Source organism: Myxocyprinus asiaticus, chromosome 29 (assembly GCF_019703515.2).
Source record: "Myxocyprinus asiaticus isolate MX2 ecotype Aquarium Trade chromosome 29, UBuf_Myxa_2, whole genome shotgun sequence".
Classification (NCBI taxonomy): Eukaryota; Metazoa; Chordata; class Actinopteri; order Cypriniformes; family Catostomidae; genus Myxocyprinus; species Myxocyprinus asiaticus.
In genome coordinates this window covers 27,928,292-27,948,180 of record NC_059372.1, presented here as the reverse complement: position 1 = coordinate 27,948,180, position 19,889 = coordinate 27,928,292, and the positions used below count along the sequence as shown (strand labels likewise).

The 19,889-nt window shown below is 45.5% G+C and overlaps 1 protein-coding gene across 1 annotated transcript in view; it reads left to right on the top strand.

The window, feature by feature from the left end:
* The window catches only part of LOC127420058 (vasopressin V2 receptor-like), a 33,114-nt gene that overhangs the window by 878 nt on the left and 12,347 nt on the right, over positions 1-19,889 (top strand). The window contains exons 2-3 of the mRNA XM_051662003.1: positions 6,618-7,010; positions 13,724-13,969. Coding sequence (XP_051517963.1) covers positions 6,627-7,010; positions 13,724-13,969 — 630 coding nt within the window. The 5' untranslated portion in view covers positions 6,618-6,626. The remainder of the gene's footprint in view (positions 1-6,617; positions 7,011-13,723; positions 13,970-19,889) is intronic.

The window sequence follows — 19,889 nt, the reverse complement described above, 5'->3', positions numbered from 1 at the left end:
GCTAATTGCGCGCCATGCGTTAAAATGTTCTTTTAATTAGGACTCTAAACTGCTTCATAATCCTCCATGGAAAGCTTTACCCATTAGGAGTCGCTGAACATTTTGTTATTGTGATTACTCGTTGCTACCACATTCATGACTGGATGTCTTTGGGATAATATATACAGGTGCATCTAAAAAATATCGTGGAATGGTTCATGGAAATCAAAAATCTAGTATCTCAAAATATTAGAATAAAGAATGTATAATACAGAAATGTCGACCTTCTGAAAAGTATGTTAATTTATGCACTCAATACTTGGTCGGGGCTCCTTTGGCAATCAGCCTGTGGCACTGCTGAGGTGTTATGGAAGCCCAGGTTGCTTTGATAGCGGCCTTCAGCTCATCTGTATTATTGGGTCTGGTGTCTCTCATTTTCCTCTTGACGAATCTATGGGGTTCAGGTCAAGCGAGTTGGCTGGCCAATCAAGCACAGTAATACTATGGTCAGCAAACCAGTTACTATTAGTTTTGGCACTGTGGGCAGGTACCAAGTCCTGCTGGAAATGGAAATCAGCATCTCCATTAAGCTTGTCAGCAGATGGAAGTATGAAGTGCTCTAAAATCTCCTAGTAGATGGCTGCATTGACTCTCGACTTGAGAAAACACAGTGGACCAACACCAGCAGATGACATGGCACCCCAAATCATCACTGACTGTGGAAACTTCATACTGGACTTCAAGCAACTTGGATTCTGTGCCTCTCCACTCTTCCTCCAGACTCTGGGACCTTGATTTCCAAATGAAATGCAAAATTTACTTTCATCTGAAAAGAGGACTTTGGACCACTGAGCAATAATTATTTGCAGTAATTCGTGCAAAAGGAGCCCTGACCAAGTATTGAGTGCATAAATTAACATACTTTTCAGAAGGTCGACATTTCTGTATTATAAATTCTTTATTCTAATATTCTAGAATTTTGTTTTTTTGATTTCCATGAGCTGTAAGCCGTAATCATCAAGATTACAACAAAAAAAAGGCTTGAAATATTTCAAGAACTTTTTCATGATATTCTAATTGTTTGAGATGCACCTGTATATATATATTCATGTAGGCTAATAATGTGCATTAATCAATATATTTAAAAAACAACAACTTTTCATTACATTAATTCAACATTTCTGTAGAGCATTGTAGATTATTGTTCATTATTTTTTAAAAGGTAGCTATGCAATAGAACCTGTTAATTCGGCAAAACTGGAATCTCCGGCGTTCTGAGTCAACATGGATGACCTGCTTTTGTTGAAACCTCACAAAGCATAATGGGTCTGTGGACAGACAAAAAATATTAGAAAGTACTTGCACGTGCTGCCATCCCCACAGCTTTTCCCCTCTAAATTTAAGTTAAAGTAAATTATAGGAAAAATAACTTTGCTTTTCTTAAAGGTAGAAAATATTTGCGATTATTTGGAAAATGCGTCAATCAAATTTAGGATGCAGGATAGGGCTACTGTATTAAATATCCCCAATCTCACATGTATCATGAACTACATTAGTATAAAAACAGCGTGACAGTTTGTGCCATATCCTTCTGTATAATTCCATGTAGTCTACATGTATATCACAAAATTATATTTAATAGAGTTATAGCCTACTAGGTTGAGTTCATGCCTCAAAAGTTAATGTGCTTCACAAAGAACTGTGAAATCCCGTTATATATAAACAAACACAGTTTCTCTTGAGAGTTTGAGAGGTTTCAAAGTCCACTGTTGCCTTGTATTCAGTTATGGTTCACTTTGTATATGGTTTAGACCATGGACAATAAAGTAGGATAAAATGGGCTTTTTGCTCGTTTTCTTTTTGTAGTTTCTGTTGTGTCATTTTAGTTTTCCAAGAAAGTTCAATGTGAATTTAAAGTGTCCTACTGTGGTCTGTTTAAACAGTAATGTATGTGCAGAGTTAATGAGTAGGCTATATGTGAAGCATGTATTCAGTAGCATGAAGTACAGCACATAAACCTGTTTCCAAGAACCTCCATGTCCTCACTCTCAGTCACACACATTTGTACATCATAAATTCATTTATACCTGAAAAACAATAACATTACGAGTCTGCAGACAGCTAGCAAAAATACTATACTACTATATTATACTATACCGTGTGTCCCTGAGTTTATGAGGAATTCGAGTGTGTTCTTACCTGAGCACAGAGCAAAGGTTGAAAATTAAAAGACAAAAAGAGTGTGGAAGTAGGTTAGATAAACAAAAGAGCTAACAAATGAAAATAGGTGGACCACTCAGTCATCCTTCCCATGGTATGGCTGTGTTCCTTTGATTGACAAAGATGTAGAGACATATACAAAGGAGTTGGATCGAGTGGTTGGCTGTCTGTGTCCCATTTGTGCAAGTGTTCTTTTTTATCTTAGAAACAGCCAGGACATCTTAATTTAGTTAATTCGCTAAGTTAAAAATTTTCATTTAAAATTCCATTATCAACATAACAATTTGAGAGGGAAGTTGAACTGTTATATGTACATGAATTACAGCACTTCATAGTATATGTTATGCTCCCCATTTGCCTTAAGGACAGCATGTTCTGAATTTGGTATGCACTCTATAAATGTATATAAACTGTATAAACTCTGCAAAACGCGATGATCCATGTTATTCCAGCATGATTTGAGAAAGTTCCAAAGAGCATCTCATATAGCCTACTTACTATATAGTGGAAGCAACTAATATAGTGGAATTATTATATACTTTTATAGTGGAACCAAGGAAATTTGACCTTTTGTAAAAAAAGGACTTGATTAGTTACCTAGAAATAATGCAGAATCTTAAATATTTCTTATTCATTCTCCATAATAAAAACTCATAAAACTTAGATTTTTTCAGATCCAGACTTTCAATGTGGTCTCAAACGTTTGGATTCTATGACTAGCAGACAGTTACTTATATTAGAAACGAGACACATAAGTGAGCCACATTTGTTAAGTGCTGCTTTTCTTCCACTCAAAATTCCACATAAGGTTGATGCACAATACAGTAGCTTCTCCCTGCTGCTGTGCATTCCTGAGTTGTTTTTAAGTTAGGGATTACTTTCCATTCATGTCGTCTACACCTAGTTCACCAGACACACACACACACACACACACACACTGATTCCTCTGTAGCCACTGAGTACATATAATGCGCAGTTGTATGCTTTATGCTCCTCTGATGTACTGACATACATAGATAAATTCCTAATCAGCACTTCATCACATACATATACACACATACCCTGTGCCCAGAATAAGAGGGCACTGAAAAAAGTAGTATAAGTAGTACTTACATACACATTAACTTTATTAACTGTATACTTTGTTGCATTACAGTATTTAAGAATTCATTCATATCCACAATATAAATACGAATACACCCAGCATAACTGTTCACCATCATATGTTGTGTTTTGTGGTGTCCCCACCAGTGTTCTTAGCCAGAAAGACTTCCTTTCATTACTATGCGGTCCACCAGCTAGACCTGTTCAGAACCAGCACTGACTAGTATAAACCAGCCTGGACGAGCATGGACATTCTGGCTGGTGTGAGCTGTTCTTTTTTCAGCAGGGTGTACTGATGCATAAGACCTGGAGTAGATAAGGAGCAACCAAGGACAGATTCTAATGAAAGGGGGGAAGGTGGTTTAGGTGAGGAGCAAATGAGAGAGAGAGAGAGAGAGAGAGGATGAGTGGCAGATGAGAGCACTGCTGCTCTCCACAGTAGTTTCTCGCATCCTCCACTCCACTCTCCTCCTTTTTTTTCTTCCCCCTTGGCGTCCAAGCAGAGCACAACAGGAATATTTTTAGTGTTTGTCTGATCATCAGCAGATGGAGGTTTGAGAGTTAACACATCTTTATTAGCTTTGAGTTTTAGATCTGTAGAGCTCTATATTAGGGAGTTGATCCTCCATGTTCAACTTCATATAAAGAACACCCAGAGGAATCTTATTGCTCAGAGGTTGCTCTTTCAAAGCTCAGGAGACTTTAAGGAGTTTTTATGTTTATTCCATTTAAAGCTGATTTAAAACTGCTGTTTATTTTTATTTTATTATTATTTTACAATACGTTCTCGATCCCAGTTTAATGTGAAGAGACAACTTTAAGTAAGTCTAGAAAAGTGTAAAAATTATGACTTTCTGGCACTGAAAAAAAAACTTGTTCTGTTTGTCTGAGTGGTCTGACATTGCAACACTGGCTCAACTCATGGCTTGAGTTTCTCCAAACAATGGAAATCTCGGAAACCTGTTTGATTATGTTTGCAATTCCACTTTATAATAATGGCAGAGAAAATATTTACTTCACCTTTAATTATGAACCATGTTTTTCCTAAAATTACTTAGTAGATACTTAAGCAAAATTTCTCATTTGCTTTGAGTTTAATCTTATTGCTGGCTCAGGGTAACAACTGAGTTATAAAAGAGATCTCAGTTGTGATTTTACTTTCCTACAGACAGACTCGGCTGAGTGTGCCATAAATTCATCACTTCCTGTCACAAAAAAAAGGGCACACATCACATCTTAGATCTGCTTTAAGCTTCCTGATGAATAGGCAGCAGCAGTCATGTGTGCATCAGTCACATTTAAAGAACAAGAATATACTGTAAGTGGAGGCTCTTAGGTAATGGATATCAGTCGGGACATGCAAAGAGGACATGCTTGACATGAATGAAAGTGAATAAAATACTGCAGGTCTTAGAGTTGGGCTTGCATCAAGAGCTAATTTTAATACTGTGTTCCCACAGTCATGGAAAAACTAGAAATATTAGGGAATTTTAAAATTGTGATCTTAGGATTCTAGTCATGGGAATTTCTATAGTGAATATAGTTTTTTCTTGGATTGCCTTCCATGAGGGGGGATCCCCCATTGTGCCTTAGTGTGCTGCCAGTGCCCCCCTTTATATGGCACCCCTATGTGTTGCATACATTTTATATAAGGTTTTTGCGCCTCTGAGTCTAACAGATAGACCTGCAACAAACACATCCCAGTGGTTGAGCCAATGTTGCTGGGTCAGGATGGTCAGGATGCTCAAGCAAAAAGAACAATGTTCTGATAACGGCACAGTGTTTAAACTTTTCAGGCAAATCAACCTACAAATGGCTTACTTACTGTATAGTTGACTGCAGTTTGAGCTGGAATAGGGGAAAGTACTTTAACATAAATAAATAAAAATAAACACTAAGTTCTCGAAATTAAAAAATAATATAATGTGGCCTAAACATTTACAGAATTTAACAAAGAACAGACATTTCATATATCTTTGAGAGAGGGAATGTGATACAGACACTCTCAGTACATTTTCTCCACATTTATAGTGGCAGAGTGTTTTGTAAAAACCAACAAAGTTTTAGGTTTATTATTCTTCTGTGTTCTTAAAGCACTTTTACTCTTTTAGTTCAATTTGATTTTACATTTCCTTAAAACCAGTATGCATAGATGATGTATGGTAAAGTAAAAATTTTGTGAGCATATTCAATAAAATAATGTGTTTAAAATCATGGACTTACTCTTACAAAACTTGTGCCTATACCATTTCAGTTATGTATATCTGGACTTAATAATTATAAACACCTGCTTAAAAGTGTTCCCTTTGCATTCTTCTCTATTTACAGTAGTAAATAGAACTTCCTGTATCATGCCTTGTCATACGCTGTATTCCCTATGGAGGGATTTAAACCATAATTGTTTGCATATCTCACTCATTATCTCTCAGTCTAAACGCAAGTATGTTTTCCTGTTTCTGGAGACAAATGACGACTCAATCCCGAAGAGACAACATTTGCCCATCAGATATTTGTTAAATAAATTTGCTTTCATTACACTTAAATCTGTTTTAGCAGCTGGGGACAATAATTCATGTGCCATCTTAATGGGAAGGATGGCTGCCGATACAGATTGGAGAGTTAAATGTGATTCTAAATGCTTTACTGGGAAATGGAGTGTGTTATCTTAGAGAGGCAAAAGATGTTTTTTGATTATGGGAAAGTGAGATATGTTGGGAAAACAAAGATGACAGGAAAGAATAGAGGCTACATTGTGAAGTCAGTGAGAGATAGCTTCAGAGAAAGTTATGATAGAGCTATGTTTTATGTAAATACATAAAAGGTCACAAATTGATAGAGATATAAAGATCCAAAGACACTTTTTCAAAGCAATCTTAAAAACAAGATATTTGTGCTCTCTCTTTCTTTCCATTTGCTCTCCTCTTCCTCCCAAACCTCAAAGCTACCCTCAACAGTCTATTGAGTACATTTGTAGTTAATTGATTTCTGTTTTGGCTAAAAACACAAAGGTTTTATTGGCTGGTTAAAGAGCCTTTCTGCATAATGTCTCCACACAAAAAAACTAAGACTGCAATTTAATTTGAGATGATATTGGAGACATACTCCTAATATCCTAATTTGATTTAAGCATTTTTTTTTCACCATTCATTTACTGAGGAACTTTTTAGCTACAAAAATAATAAACAAAATTCAATTAATTTATCCTTATTTCAAATTAATTAGGACTGTTTGTTATACCAATTTATATACCAAAGTCAGTAAGTGATCAGTGTTGCTTACTTTTCGCATCTTACTGTCCGTCCTTCTCTTTGTAGGTCATAGGCATGATGATGGCCTCTTGGGAAGAGAATTTGGGTCAGCCCAATTATTCTGTGTTGGGTATGGAGGGGGCATCACACTTGTCCAGTTCCCTCTTCAATCTCAGCAGCAGTTATGGGGGTCCAGGAGCTTTTCTCTGGCTGTTTCCATCAGAGAACGTCACATTCTCCACCACAAGGTCCACAATGCAGCCCATAGACCCTCCGCGAATGCGGGACCAGGCCTTGGCCCAGGCAGAGATCGGGGTGCTGGGACTGGTGCTTGCCCTCACAGCTCTGGGTAATGGCTTCGTGCTGTGGGTACTGCTGCGTAGGAAGAAACATAACGCACCTATGCATCTCTTCATGGTCAATCTGTGTGTGGCTGACCTGGTAGTGGCCTTCTTTCAGGTAACTGCCTCTTTAGGCAATTAAAATGATAAGTGAGGCAAAATAAATGAGTGGGCTGGTTAAGTGATCACTGAACTGTGTAGAATCATAAAGCGCAACTATACATATAAAAAAATTACGTTGAAGTATTGCATGTGGGAGTTGCAGTTTTAGCGTGTCAATGGGTTGTGCATACAACCCCAATTCCGAAAAAGTTGGGACAGTATGAAAAATGCTTATAAAAACAAAAAGGAGTGTGTGGCATGTGGGGCGTGGTCATGTGTCGGTCTGAGGGAGAGGGAGAGCGGTAAGGCTCGTCACCTGGCTCATAATTATCTCTAACACCTGTCTCTCATTATAGTGATGGCGGATGGAGACTTAAAAGGCACGCCAGAGCATCAGAGAGGGGGAGAGAGTGACCTACAAGCACAGACAGCCACGAGTGCTTTTGTTTATTATTTAGTCTGTTCCGACGGTTACCGTCGATTGTGTGTGTGAAGCTGACAATTAAAAAGACTGACCTTGAATCTGCTTCGCTGTCTCCTGACTCCTCCATTGCCCCGAACTAAGAACATGTTACAGTGGTGCCGAGAACCCGGCTTTGGAGGAGAGCGCTGTTATGGAGTCCTCACCGCTGGGCGAAGTCTTCAAGACCCTCACCAGTATCCAGCAGTCACAACACCATGCCCTCATGGAAGTATCCCGGGAGCAGGAACAATGTTTTCAAGTCCTGCTCCAGGCACAAGCGGAGGACTGGTAGGTGCTCCTGAGCTTGATCGCCAGGGAGAGGGCTGGCGCTGCGACCTCCTCGGAGCCCATCCCACCGGTGGCCCTCATGAAAATGGGGCCAAACGATGATCTGGAGGCCTTCCTCGACCTCTTTGAAAAAACCGCGGAGGTTTGGAGGTGGCCTCCCGATCAGTGGGCGGCCCGCCTGTTGCCCCTGCTCTCCAGGGAGGCGCAGCTGGCGGCACAACAACTCCCCGTCGCCAGCCTCCTGGACTACAGTCACCTGAAAAAGGCCATCCAGCAATGGGTCAGTTGGACCCCGTAGCAGAGTCAGCAGCTCTTCCGCTCGTTGAGCTTCGGGAAGGACGGACGGCCGCCTGTTCGCTTTTGCGCAGCAGCTCCGTGATGCCTGCTGGAAATGGCTGCTGGTGGGGGGAACCCGTGGCGTCGGGGAAGTGGTCGATCTGGTGGTACTGGAGCAGTTTGTCTCCCAACTTCCCTGAGGCATGTCCGAGTGGGTCCAGTGCAACTGCCCGGTGTCGTTGGAGGGAGCCATGCAGTTGGCAGAGGATTACATGGTGGCGTTCCCAGGAGGCGGCGAAGCAGGCTCTTTCTCTTCTCTCTCTTTTCTCTCTCCACCCCCTGTGCCTCATGTTCCCTCCCCTCCCCCCATTCTCCTCACTCTCACCAAGTCCCGGCTCCGCGGTGGTGTGGAGGCCCACCCAGACTCCGCCCCCGGTCCAGAGGACTCTTCCCCTTGTCTGTCTCTCCTACCCCCCCCCGTCTCCCTCCATTATCCCCCCCAGGTTGGTAAGACCGCCCCCACGAGTGCGGAAGAAAGACCTGGGCCGGTCTGCTGGAGCTGCGGGGAAACTGGACACAGCCAGGAGCAGTGTCCAGTAATGGAGGTGGGGACACTGGTCTGGATCCCCGACGCTCCACAGGCTGCCCCCGATTGGACAGGGGTGTATCGGATACCGGTAAGAGTAAAAGGGGATACACATCAAGCTTTGGTGGATACAGGTTGTTCTCAAACCTCGATCCACCAACGCTTGGTGCAAGGCGGGGCATTGGATAAATATAAACTGGTGAGGGTGAGGTATGTGCATGGTGACATTTACAGTAAAGTCAACAGCTCCAGCCTGGTGTTGCGCTCACATACCCGTACTTATCTATTATCAAAGAGCGACGCAGGACACACAAACCAAAGAGTATACAACTCAGATGTTGATACCAAAAAGCCGTTGGGAAACACTTTTCCAGGCGGTTCACTATAATCCAATGGCTGGCCACTTAGGTCATGAAAAGACGTTGAACCGTATAATGGCCCATTTCTTTTTGCTGGACATTCACGGGACGTTCGCAAGTGGTGTGCGGCGTGCCGTGAATGTCAGTTGGTAAATCCACCGGCCAACCCAAAAGCGGCATTGCGCCCGCTGCCACTGATCAAGATCCCCTTCGAGAGAATTGGCATGGATCTCATCGGGCCATTAGAATGGACTGCATGTGGCCATCGCTTTGTATTAGTTCTGGTGGACTATGCAACGCGATATCCGGAAGCAGTGCCTCTAAGCAACATCTCAGCACGTAGTGTTGCGGAGGCAATCTTCAAAATTATCTCCCAAGTGGGGATTCCAAAGGAAATCCTCACTGACCAAGGCACAACATTCATGTCATGTATACTTCGCAAACTCCATGAATTATTAGGTATTAACTCGATTCACACCAGCGTTTATCACCCGCAAACCGATGGGTTGGTCGAACGATTTAGTAAGACCTTAAAAAATATGATTCGTAAGTTCGTACACAAAGATGCTAAAAACTGGGATAAGTGGCTTGAACCCCTGCTGTTTGCAGTACGAGAGGTCCCGCAAGCCGCCACTGGGTTTTCCCTGTTTGAGCTACTGTATGGGCGCCGGCCACGCAACATGCTTCACGTCATACGGGAAGCTTGGGATGAAGAACCTTCGAATAGCAAAAAACAAATTCAATACGTTCTTGATCTTAGAGCAAATCTCCACACTTTGGAGCGGGTAACACAGGAGAATTTGCTCCAAGCACAAGAACGGCAACGCCGACTGTACGACAGGGGCACTCGACTACGGGAATTCGCACAGGGAGATAAGGTGCTTGTATTGCTGCCCACCTCAAGCTCCAAATTACTCGCCAAGTGGCAAGGACCCTTTGAGGTCACACGACGAGTCAGAGATCTTGATTATGAGGTTAGGCGAAGGATAGGGGAGGGGCACATCAAATCTACCACCTCAACCTCCTCAAATCATGGAGGGAGGCGGTACCTGTAGCCTTGGCGATGGTAGTTCCGGAGAGGGCGGAACTCGGGCCGGAGGTATTTCCCAAATCAAGTTCATTCACTCCGGTCCCTTGCGGAGACCACCTCTCACTGTCGCAGCGTACAGAGATTGCCAGGTTGCAAGTGGAATTCACGGATGTGTTTTCACTCCTACTCAGTCGCACAAACCTCATAGAGCACCATATCGAGACCACCCCGGGGGTGGTGGTTCGTAGCCACCCCGTCGTCTTCCTGAACACAAGAAAAAGATTGTTCAGGAAGAATTAGAGGCAATGCTCGAAATGGGTGTAATACAAGAGTCGCACAGCGATTGGGTCAGCCCGGTAGTTCTGGTACCGCAGTGCGACGGCTCAGTCTGCTTCTGTGTAGATTACCGGAAAGTTAATGAGGTGTCCAATTTTGACGCTTATCCAATGCTGCAAATTGACGAGTTACTCGTCAATTTTACTCGACGCTGGACTTAACAAAGGGTTATTGGCAGATCCCTTTAACTCCAATGTCCCGAGAAAAGACGGCTTTTTCCACACCGTTTGGATTACACCAATTTGTGACTCTTCCGTTCGGTTTGTTCGGAGCCCCAGCCACGTTTCAGCACCTTATGGACAAGATCCTCAGACCGCATAAGGCATATGCCACTGCATATCTGGATGACATCATCATTTACAGTAATGTTTGGCAGCGGCATATGCAACATCTGAGGGCTGTCCTGAGAACGCTGAGACAGGCGGGATTCACGGCCAACCCGAAGAATTGTGCAACTGGGTGGGTGGAAGTTAGGTATCTGGGGTTCCACTTGGGTCATGGGCAGGTGCATCCACAGGTTGATAAAACTACAGCGATCGCAGCCTGTCCGGCACCCAAGACCAAAAAGGGGGTAAGGCAGTTTTTGGGGCTGGCTGGCTACTACCGAAGGTTTGTGCCTAGTTATTCTGATGTCACCAGCCTGCTGACTGACCTTACTAAAATGGGGGCTCCCGATCTGGTCCAGTGAACAGAGTCATGCCAACAGGCCTTCCTTAAGGTCAAATCCGCACTGTGTGGGGGGCCGCTTTTATATGCACCTGACTTCTCTCTCCCCTTTATTTTGCAGACTGATGCATCTGACGGGGGCTGGGCGCGGTGCTCTCGCAGGAGGTGGGGGGGGGGGACGGCCAGTGCTGTTTATCAGTCGCAAGCTCTCCTACAGGGAGACAAAATATAGTACCATCGAGAAGGAGTGTCTTGCGATTAAGTGGGCTGTTCTGACCCTCCGCTACTACCTGCTGGGGCGGGCCTTTGCCCTCTGTTCTGCTCACGCTTCTCTGCAGTGGCTCCACCGCATGAAGGATACTAACGCGCGGATCACCTGATGGTATTTGGCTCTCCAGCCCTTTAAGTTCAAGGTGATCCACAGACTGGGGGCGCAGATGGTTGTGGCTGACTTTCTCTCCAGGGATGGGGGGGGAGTGGGCAGGCCGGATGTTGCCCCGGCCTGAGTCAGCGGTGGGGGCATGTGGCATGGGGGGCATGGTCATGTGTCGGTCTGCAGGAGAGCGGTAAGGCTCATCACCTGGCTCATAATTATCTCTAACACCTGTCTCTCATTATAGTGATGGCGGAGGGAGACTTAAAAGGCACGCAAGAGCATCAGAGAGGGGGAGAGAGTGACCTACAAGCACAGACAGCCACGAGTGCTTTTGTTTATTATTTAGTCTGTTCCGACGTTTACCATCGATTGTGTGTGTGAAGCTGACAATTAAAAAGACTGACCTTGAATCTGCTTCGCTGTCTTCTGACTCCTCCATTGCCCCGATCTAAGAACTTGTTACAGAATGATTTGTAAATTATATTCACTCTTTACACTACAAACTTTGTTTGTTTTTTTTATTTATTTTTTTTTTTTAAATGTACAGTAATTTCAAATCAGATGATTGCAACATACTCCAAAAAAGTTGGGACATTCGAGTGTTTACCACTGTGAAACATAACCATTTCTTCTAATAACACTTATTAAGCATTTGGGCACTGAAGACACAAGTTAGTTAAGTTTAAAAAGTGGAATTTTCCCCCATTCGTCCATTATGCAGGTCTTCAGCTGCACAATTGTACAGGGTCTTTGTTGCCGTATTGTGCGCTTCATAATGCACCACACATTCTCTATTGGAGATGGTCAGGACTGCAGGCAGGCCAATCTAGCACCAGCACTCTCTGCTTATTTGGCCAGTATGTGGTTTGAAGTTGTTCTGCAGACAATTCCGGGATGGTGCTGGATGTTAGTATATGCTGCTCCAAAATTTGTACATATCTGTTTGTATTAATGGTGCCCTCACAGATGTGCGAGTTACCCATGTCATTGGCACTGACACACCCCTGGCCCATACAGAAACTGGCTTTTGGACCTGACACTGATAAAATCTTGGATGGTCCATTTCCTCTTTGGCCCGGAGAACACAACGGCTGTGTTTTTCAAAAACTATTTGAAATGTGGACTAACTGGGCCAAAAAACATGGTTCCACTGTTCTACTTCCCTTCTAAGATGAGACAGAGCCCAGAGAAGTCGGCAGCACTTCTGGACAGTGTTGATGTATGGCTCCTGCTTTGCATAGTAAAGTTTTCACTTGCATCTGTGGATGCAGCGGTGAATGGTTTTGACTAACAAAGGTTTACTAAAGTAATCCCAAGCCCATGTTCATGATATCCATTACAGATGAATGATGTTTTTTAAGACAGTGACGTCTGAGGGATCAGAGATCACGCACATTCAGAAGTGGTTTTCGTCTTGTCCTTTACGCACCGAGATTTGAACATATTCCTTGAATCTTTTAACTGTATTGTGCACTGTAGAGGGTGAAATGCCCCAAATCCTTCCAGTTTGTCTTTGGGGAAAATTGTTCTCAAAGTGCTGGATTATTTGCTGAAGCATATGTTGGCAAACTGACAAGTCTCGAATCCTTGTTGTTGAAGGACTAGGTTGTTTTTGGAGGCTCCCTATATACTATGACACAATTGCCTCACCTGTTTAACATCTCCTGTTGCACATTGCCTTGTAATTTTAACTCGTCAATTTGTTATTAGTTTTTAATTGCCCCTGTCTCAACTTTGTGGAGCGTGTTGCAATCATCTGATTTGAAATTACTGTACATAAAAAAACAATGACATTTTCTAGGTAAAACATCATATAATGTGTAGTTGTAGGGTTTTCAATTTAGCAAAGGGTGAATATAATTTACAAATCACTACATTTTGTTTTTATTAGGATTTTCCATACTGTCCCAACTTTTTTTGGAATTGGGGTTGTATATTCCAAACCTGGTCCTAAACAGACGTGACGTGATAAAGCAACAAGCAATAAAATAAATCTCTTCCATGTTAACAGTTTTTGTCTTAATTAAATGTGACAAGCAACGAGCAACAGATATTTTGTGGATTGCTTGGTTTATATTTCTGTGGCATTCTGCCAGGTAGCCCCGCCCACAGTGAATTCTCATTGGTCCTAAATGTCAATCATCATTACTGTATATTAAACATCAAATATGTTCTGACTGTCTGTGATTGTGTCGCGTTGCACCTCAGTTTTGCACTCAGTGTGATCAGACAAATTGCTTGTCGCTAGAATCTTGTCGTATTTTGTCTGGTTAGGACATGATATGAAATTGACAAACAAAATGCAATGTGAGGTTGAAATATTACCAGATCTTTTTATTGTGCCCCCAGGTGTTGCCACAGTTGGTGTGGGACATTACAGAGCGCTTTCAGGGCCCTGATGCACTTTGTCGCTCAGTCAAATATTTGCAAATTGTTGGAATGTTTGCGTCCTCCTACATGATCGTTGCTATGACTGTGGATCGGCATTATGCCATCTGCTGCCCCTTGCAGGCATATCGAGGGAGCACGCCCTCTCATTGGAACACCCCCATCATGGTTGCATGGGGCCTAGCCCTTGTGCTCAGTTTACCACAGGTGAGGAACAAATTATCTCAGACCCACCCAGATGGATGGATAAATGGATGGATGGATGGATGGATAGTCATTTTTATTTGTATAGCGCATTTCACAACACACATCGTTTCAAAGCAGCTTTACAGAAAATCATGCTTTAACAGAAAATGAAACTGTAATATCTATAAAGTCATCATTGTGTAGTTTGATTAAATATGATCGTAAATTTTGTGTAAAAATTAATAATTAAATCATAATTGTATTTAGAACCCCAGTGAGCAAGCCGAAGGCGATTGTGGCAAGGAACACAAAACTCCATAAGATGTTGGTTAATGGAGAAAAATAACCTTGGGAGAAACCAGGCTCACTGTGGGGGCCAGTTCCTCTCTGACTAACCAGCATGAATATAATGCCAATATTAATTATTTATGTGCCATGGTTTAAATGAGTAAACTAAGTAAGTGTTTAGGGCCAGTGTTTATACAAAGATTTTGTATGAACTGTAAGATTAATGACTAAGTTCTTTGAAGTTCATCCTGGAATAACTGCAGAAGTTCACACAGATGTATTGTCCTTTGTTAGTTGGCTGGTGAAGGCTTTTGATGGCAATTAACTGATAGTCTATGTATTCCACTTTAAGAGTGTAGTCCATCATTAGACCAAGGTGATGCAGGCAGAGATCAGTGAGGTACATCGCAGTTCAACCAGCAGGTCATTTCGGTGAGGTCTATCTCACGTCCAAGGTTCAGGCAGTGGCATATGAAGTATCCCATGTCTTATGGTAGGGTTGGCATCAGTTCATCCCCTGAAGTCCATCATAATAGACTGAAGGAATGTCTGACTGGCACCAGCTGCATTTAGTCGTCATCACTCAGAGACACATAGCAGTGGAGTCCAACACCAAGCAGGAACAGAGGTGAATCCGGTCGGCTCTGGTAACCTCGGGACATGAATCCCGAGGTTAGGACAGGGAAACAAATAGAATAATACTAGCATAGATGCCATTCAATTTTTTGCAGAGTTATAGAGCATGATAAATGTTTCTGGCTCCAGCAGACCTAACTAAAGCAGCCTAATTGTGAGTTGATGGATAAATTAGTCTTTAGTCTAGACTTAAACTGAGTGAGTGTGTCTGCATCCCGAGCAGTGCGAGGAGTTAATAATATTAAGAAGAGGTTCTGAAGGGGGCCTGGGTAGCTCAGTGAGGAAAGACACTGACTACCACCCCTGGAGTTCGCAAGCTCGAATCCCAAGGTGTGCTGAGTGACTCCAGCCAGGTCTCATAAGCAACCAAATTGACCCGGTTGCTAGGGAGGGTAGAGTCACATGGGGTAACCTCCTCGTGGTCACTATAATGTGGTTCACTCTCGGTGAGGTACGTGGTGAGTTGTGCGTGGATGCCGTGGTGGATGGTGTGAAGCCTCCACACATGCTATGTCTCTGCGGTAATGCACTCAACAAGCCATTGATAAGATGCAAGGGTTGACGGTCTCAGACGCAGAGGCAACTGAGATTTGTCCTACACCTCCTGGATTGAGGCGAGTCACTACGCCACCGCAAGGACTTAGAGTGCATTTGGAATTGAGCATTCCAAATTGGGGAGAAAAAGGGAGAGAGAAAAAAATAAGAGGTTCTGAGATTACAGGGAATATTTCTTTTAAGAGTTTAGTTGGTATTGTATCTAACATACAGTACTGTGCAAATGTTTTAGGCACTTGTGAAAAATGTTGCATAGTGAGGATGTCTTCAAAAATAATGACATAAATAGTTTTCATTTATCACTTAATGTCATACAAAGTCCAGTAAACATAAAAAAGCTAAATCAATATTCGGTGTGACCACCTTTGCCTTTAAAACGTCAAGGTTACTTGTGTAACCTCCATTCCCTGATGGAGGGAATGAGACGTTGTGTCGATGTAGTGACACAAGGGGTCACTCTTGGGAGCCCGAGACGCCTCTGGTCTTTGATAAAAGGCCAATGAAAATTGGCGAGTGGTATTTGCATGCCACTCCCCTGGACATACGGGTATAAAAGGAGCTGGTATGCAACCACTCATTCAGGTTTTATGCTGAGGAGCCGATATAAGGTCCGGCCATTTCAGCAGGTAGTTCAGTGTTGTGGCAGGAGGGACACAACGTCTCGTTCCCTCCATCAGGGAACGGAGGTTACACAAGTAAGCATGACGTTCCCTATCTGTCACTCACTCGACGTTCTGTCGATGTAGTGACACTAGGGGTCCCTATACGAAACGCCACAACTGGCTGAACTGTGTTATGTGAACTGGCGTTGTGTGGTGGGCAGACTGCTGTGTGCCTCATAGCCAGCACACCAGGTCGACACGTAACCTCCCCCAACATTATTAGTGTCGAACGGCCCTTTTTGGGGACAAGTCGACTACCCAAAGATAGAGACAGGCTTAACCCAGTCATGGCCTCTTTCCCCCTTCTCTTTTTCCACTCCCTAAAAAAGAAGGGGGATTATCCGACTGGGCCGCCAGGTCTAGTCGGTGGGTGTCCCTCCCAAGGGGAAGACACCGCGGAGACCACACCTCGCCCAAAGAGAGGGGGGGATATTTAAGTGGAAGAATACGTCACATGGTCTTTCCAACCATGTGGAGAGCCTTCAAGGTAGATCCTGCCCAATGGGGGAGGAGTTACTACAAACATGGAGACTGGGGCAGAGGGGCTCTGCCCAAGGAAGACGCAGTTTGCCAGAAGGGAAATGAACTAGCGGAAGATATATATCACATGGGGTTAGCCTTACAGGGAACCGCCACATGCGGAGCACCTACCCCAGAACAGGGCTCTTAGCGCGTGTACTGGGCCGGCAGCGAGTCTCTCCGAAAACTCGACTGCCACAGAGCTCGGAGGAAGTCTACCAGGGAACAAAGTTTGTGAACACTACTGGGAATTAATGGCGCACGTCTTCAGCTCCAAGGGAGGTGGAAGGCGCTATGTGCAAGCGATACACCCGGCTATCCTGGGCTTATCCGCTTGTGTTGCGTGCCACTACCTGGGACGAAACCGGTTCCACCCAGAGGTTGTAGAACCTTGCAAAGGTGTTAGGTGTTGCCCAGCCTGCTGCTCTGCAAATGTCTGTTAGAAAGGCACCTCTGGCCAGGGCCCAGGAAGCCACTACATCTCTGGTAGAATGGGCTTGTAGCCCTACCGGGGGCGGCATGTTCTGGGCGAGATATGCCATAGTTATGGCGTCAGTGAGCCAGTGGGCGATCCTCTGCTTGAAGACAGCGCTTCCTTTCCGCTATGCACCATAGCAGACAAAGAGCTGCTCAGAGATTCTAAAGCTCTGCGTCCGTCCAAATAGATGCGTAAAGCGTGCACCGGACACAGCAACGACAGGGCTGGGTCTGCCTCCTCCTGGGGCAGCACTTGCAGGTTTGCCACCTGGTCTTTAAAAAGGGTGGTGGGAACCTTGGGCACATAGCCTGGTCGGGGTCTCAGGATCATGTTAGAGTAACCTGGACCGAACTCCAGGCACGTTTCGCTGACAGAGAATGCTTGCAGGTCACCTACCCTCTTGACGGAAGTGAGCGCAGTCAGGAGGGCAGTCTTCAAGGAGAGTGCCTTAAGCTCAGCTGACTGCAAATGCTTAAAGGGGGCTCTCTGTAGACTCTGAAGAACTACGGAGAGATCCCATGAGGGAACGAGGCACGGTCTGGAGGGATTCAGCCTCCTGGCACCTCTTAGGAACCTGATGATCAGGTCGTGCTTCCCTGAGGACTTACTGTCGACTCCGTCGTGGTGTGCTGCTATGGCGGCAACGTACACCTTCAAGGTGGAAGGGGACAGCCTCCCTTCCAGCCTCTCCTGCAGAAAGGAAAGCACTGATCCGACTGCGCATCTCTGGGGGTCTTCGCATCGGGAAGAACACCACTTAGCGAATAGACGACACTTAAAGGCATACAGGCACCTCGTAGAGGGGACCCTAGCCTGAGTGATCGTGTCTACCACCACGGGTGGTAGACCGCTTAGGTCTTCTGCATCCCATCCAGGGGCCAGACATGGAGATTCCAGAGGTCTGGGCGCGGGTGCCAGAGGGTGCCCCGTCCCTGAGAAAGAAGGTCCTTCCTCAGGGGAATTCGCCAGGGAGGAGCTGTTGCGAGGAGCGTGAGGTCCGAGAACCACGTCTGGGTGGGCCAGTAGGGTGCTACCAGGATGATCTGCTCCTCGTCCTCCCTGACCTTGCACAGGGTCTGTGCAAGCAGGCACACTGGGGGAAACGCATATTTGCATAAGCCAGGGGGCCAGCTGTGTGCCAGCGCATCTATGCCGAGGGGAGCCTCAGTGAGGGCGTACCAGAGCAGGCAGTGGGAGGATTCTTGGGAGGCAAACAGGTCCACCTGTGCCCGTCCAAATCAACTCCAAATCAGCTGGACCACCTGAGGGTGGAGTCTCCACTCTCCCCTGAGGGAAACCTGCCGTGACAGCACGTCCGCTGTAGTGTTGAGGTTGCCCGGGATGTGAGTGGCTCGCAGCGACTTGAAGTGCTGCTGACTCCAGAGGAGGAGACGGCAGGCGAGTTGTGACATACAACGAGAGCGCAGACTGCCTTGGTGGTTGACATATGCTACCGCTGCTGTGCTGTCTGTCCGAACTAACACATGCTTGCCCTGGATCAACGGCCGGAACCTCCGCAGAACGAGCAGAATTGCCAACTCGAGGCAGTTGATGTGCCAATGCAGTCGCGTGCCCATTGCAAACAGTGCCCCAGCCCGTTTTGAAGGCGTCTGTCGTGACCACGACACGCCTGGAGACCAGTTCTAGAGGAACGCCTGCTCATAGAAATGAGAGGTCGGTCCAAGGGCTGAAAAGACGGTGACAGACCGACGTGATGGCCACACGGTGTGTCCCGTGGTGCCATGCCCGTCTCTGGACTCGAGTCTGGAGCCAGTGCTCAAGCGGCCTCATATGCATCAACCCGAGCGGGGTGGCCACCGCCGAGGACGCCATATGCCCCAGGGGCCTCTGAAAAAGTTTCAGTGGAACCGCTGTTCCCTGTTGAACGCCTTCAAACAGGCCAGCACCAACAGGCCATGCTCGTTCGTAAGGCGTGCCGTCAAGGAGACTGAGTCCAACTCCAAACCGAGAAAAGAGATGCTCTGAACTGGGAGGAGCTTGCTCTTTTCCCAGTTGACCCGAAGCCCTAGTCGGCTGAGGTGTGAGAGCACCAGGTCCCTGTGTGTGCACAACACGTCTCGAGAGTGAGCTAGAATTAGCCAGTCGTCAAGATAGTTGAGAATGCGAATGCCCACCTCCCTTAGCGGGGCAAGGGCAGCCTCTGCGATCTTCGTAAAGACGCGAGGAGACAGGGACAGGGACCTGACCCTCGAACGCGAACCACAGGAAGGGCCTGTGTCGAGGAAGGATCGAGACGTGGAAGTACGCATCCTTCAGGTTTACTGCTGCTAACCAATCTTGATGCCGGACACTCGCCAGAATGCGTCTTTGCGTCAGCATCTTGAACGGGATTCTTTGTAAAGCCCGTTTCAGTACTCGCAGGTCCAAGATTGGCCGCAACCCACTGCCTTTTTTTGGTATGATGAAGTAGGGGCTGTTAAACCCTTTCTTCATCTCGGCTAGAGGGACAGGTTCTATCGCATCCTTCCGTAGGAGGGTAGCAATCTCCGCGCGCAGGGTGTTGGTGTTTTCGCCCTTGACCAAGGTGAAGTGAATACCGCTGAACCTGGGCGGGCGCCTGGCGAACTGAATTGCGTAGCCGAGTCGGACGGTCCGGATCAGCCACTGCGACGGATTGGAAAGCGCGAGCCACGCGTCCAAATTCCGCGCGAGGGGGACCAAGGGGACAACGTCATCGGACGTACTGGCAGGTGGGGCGGAGCGCGAGGTGCCACAGCACGTCGTGGCCGTGCTGAGTCAAGGGACATCGAAGCACTTACCTGGCTCCTTGTGACCACTCCCG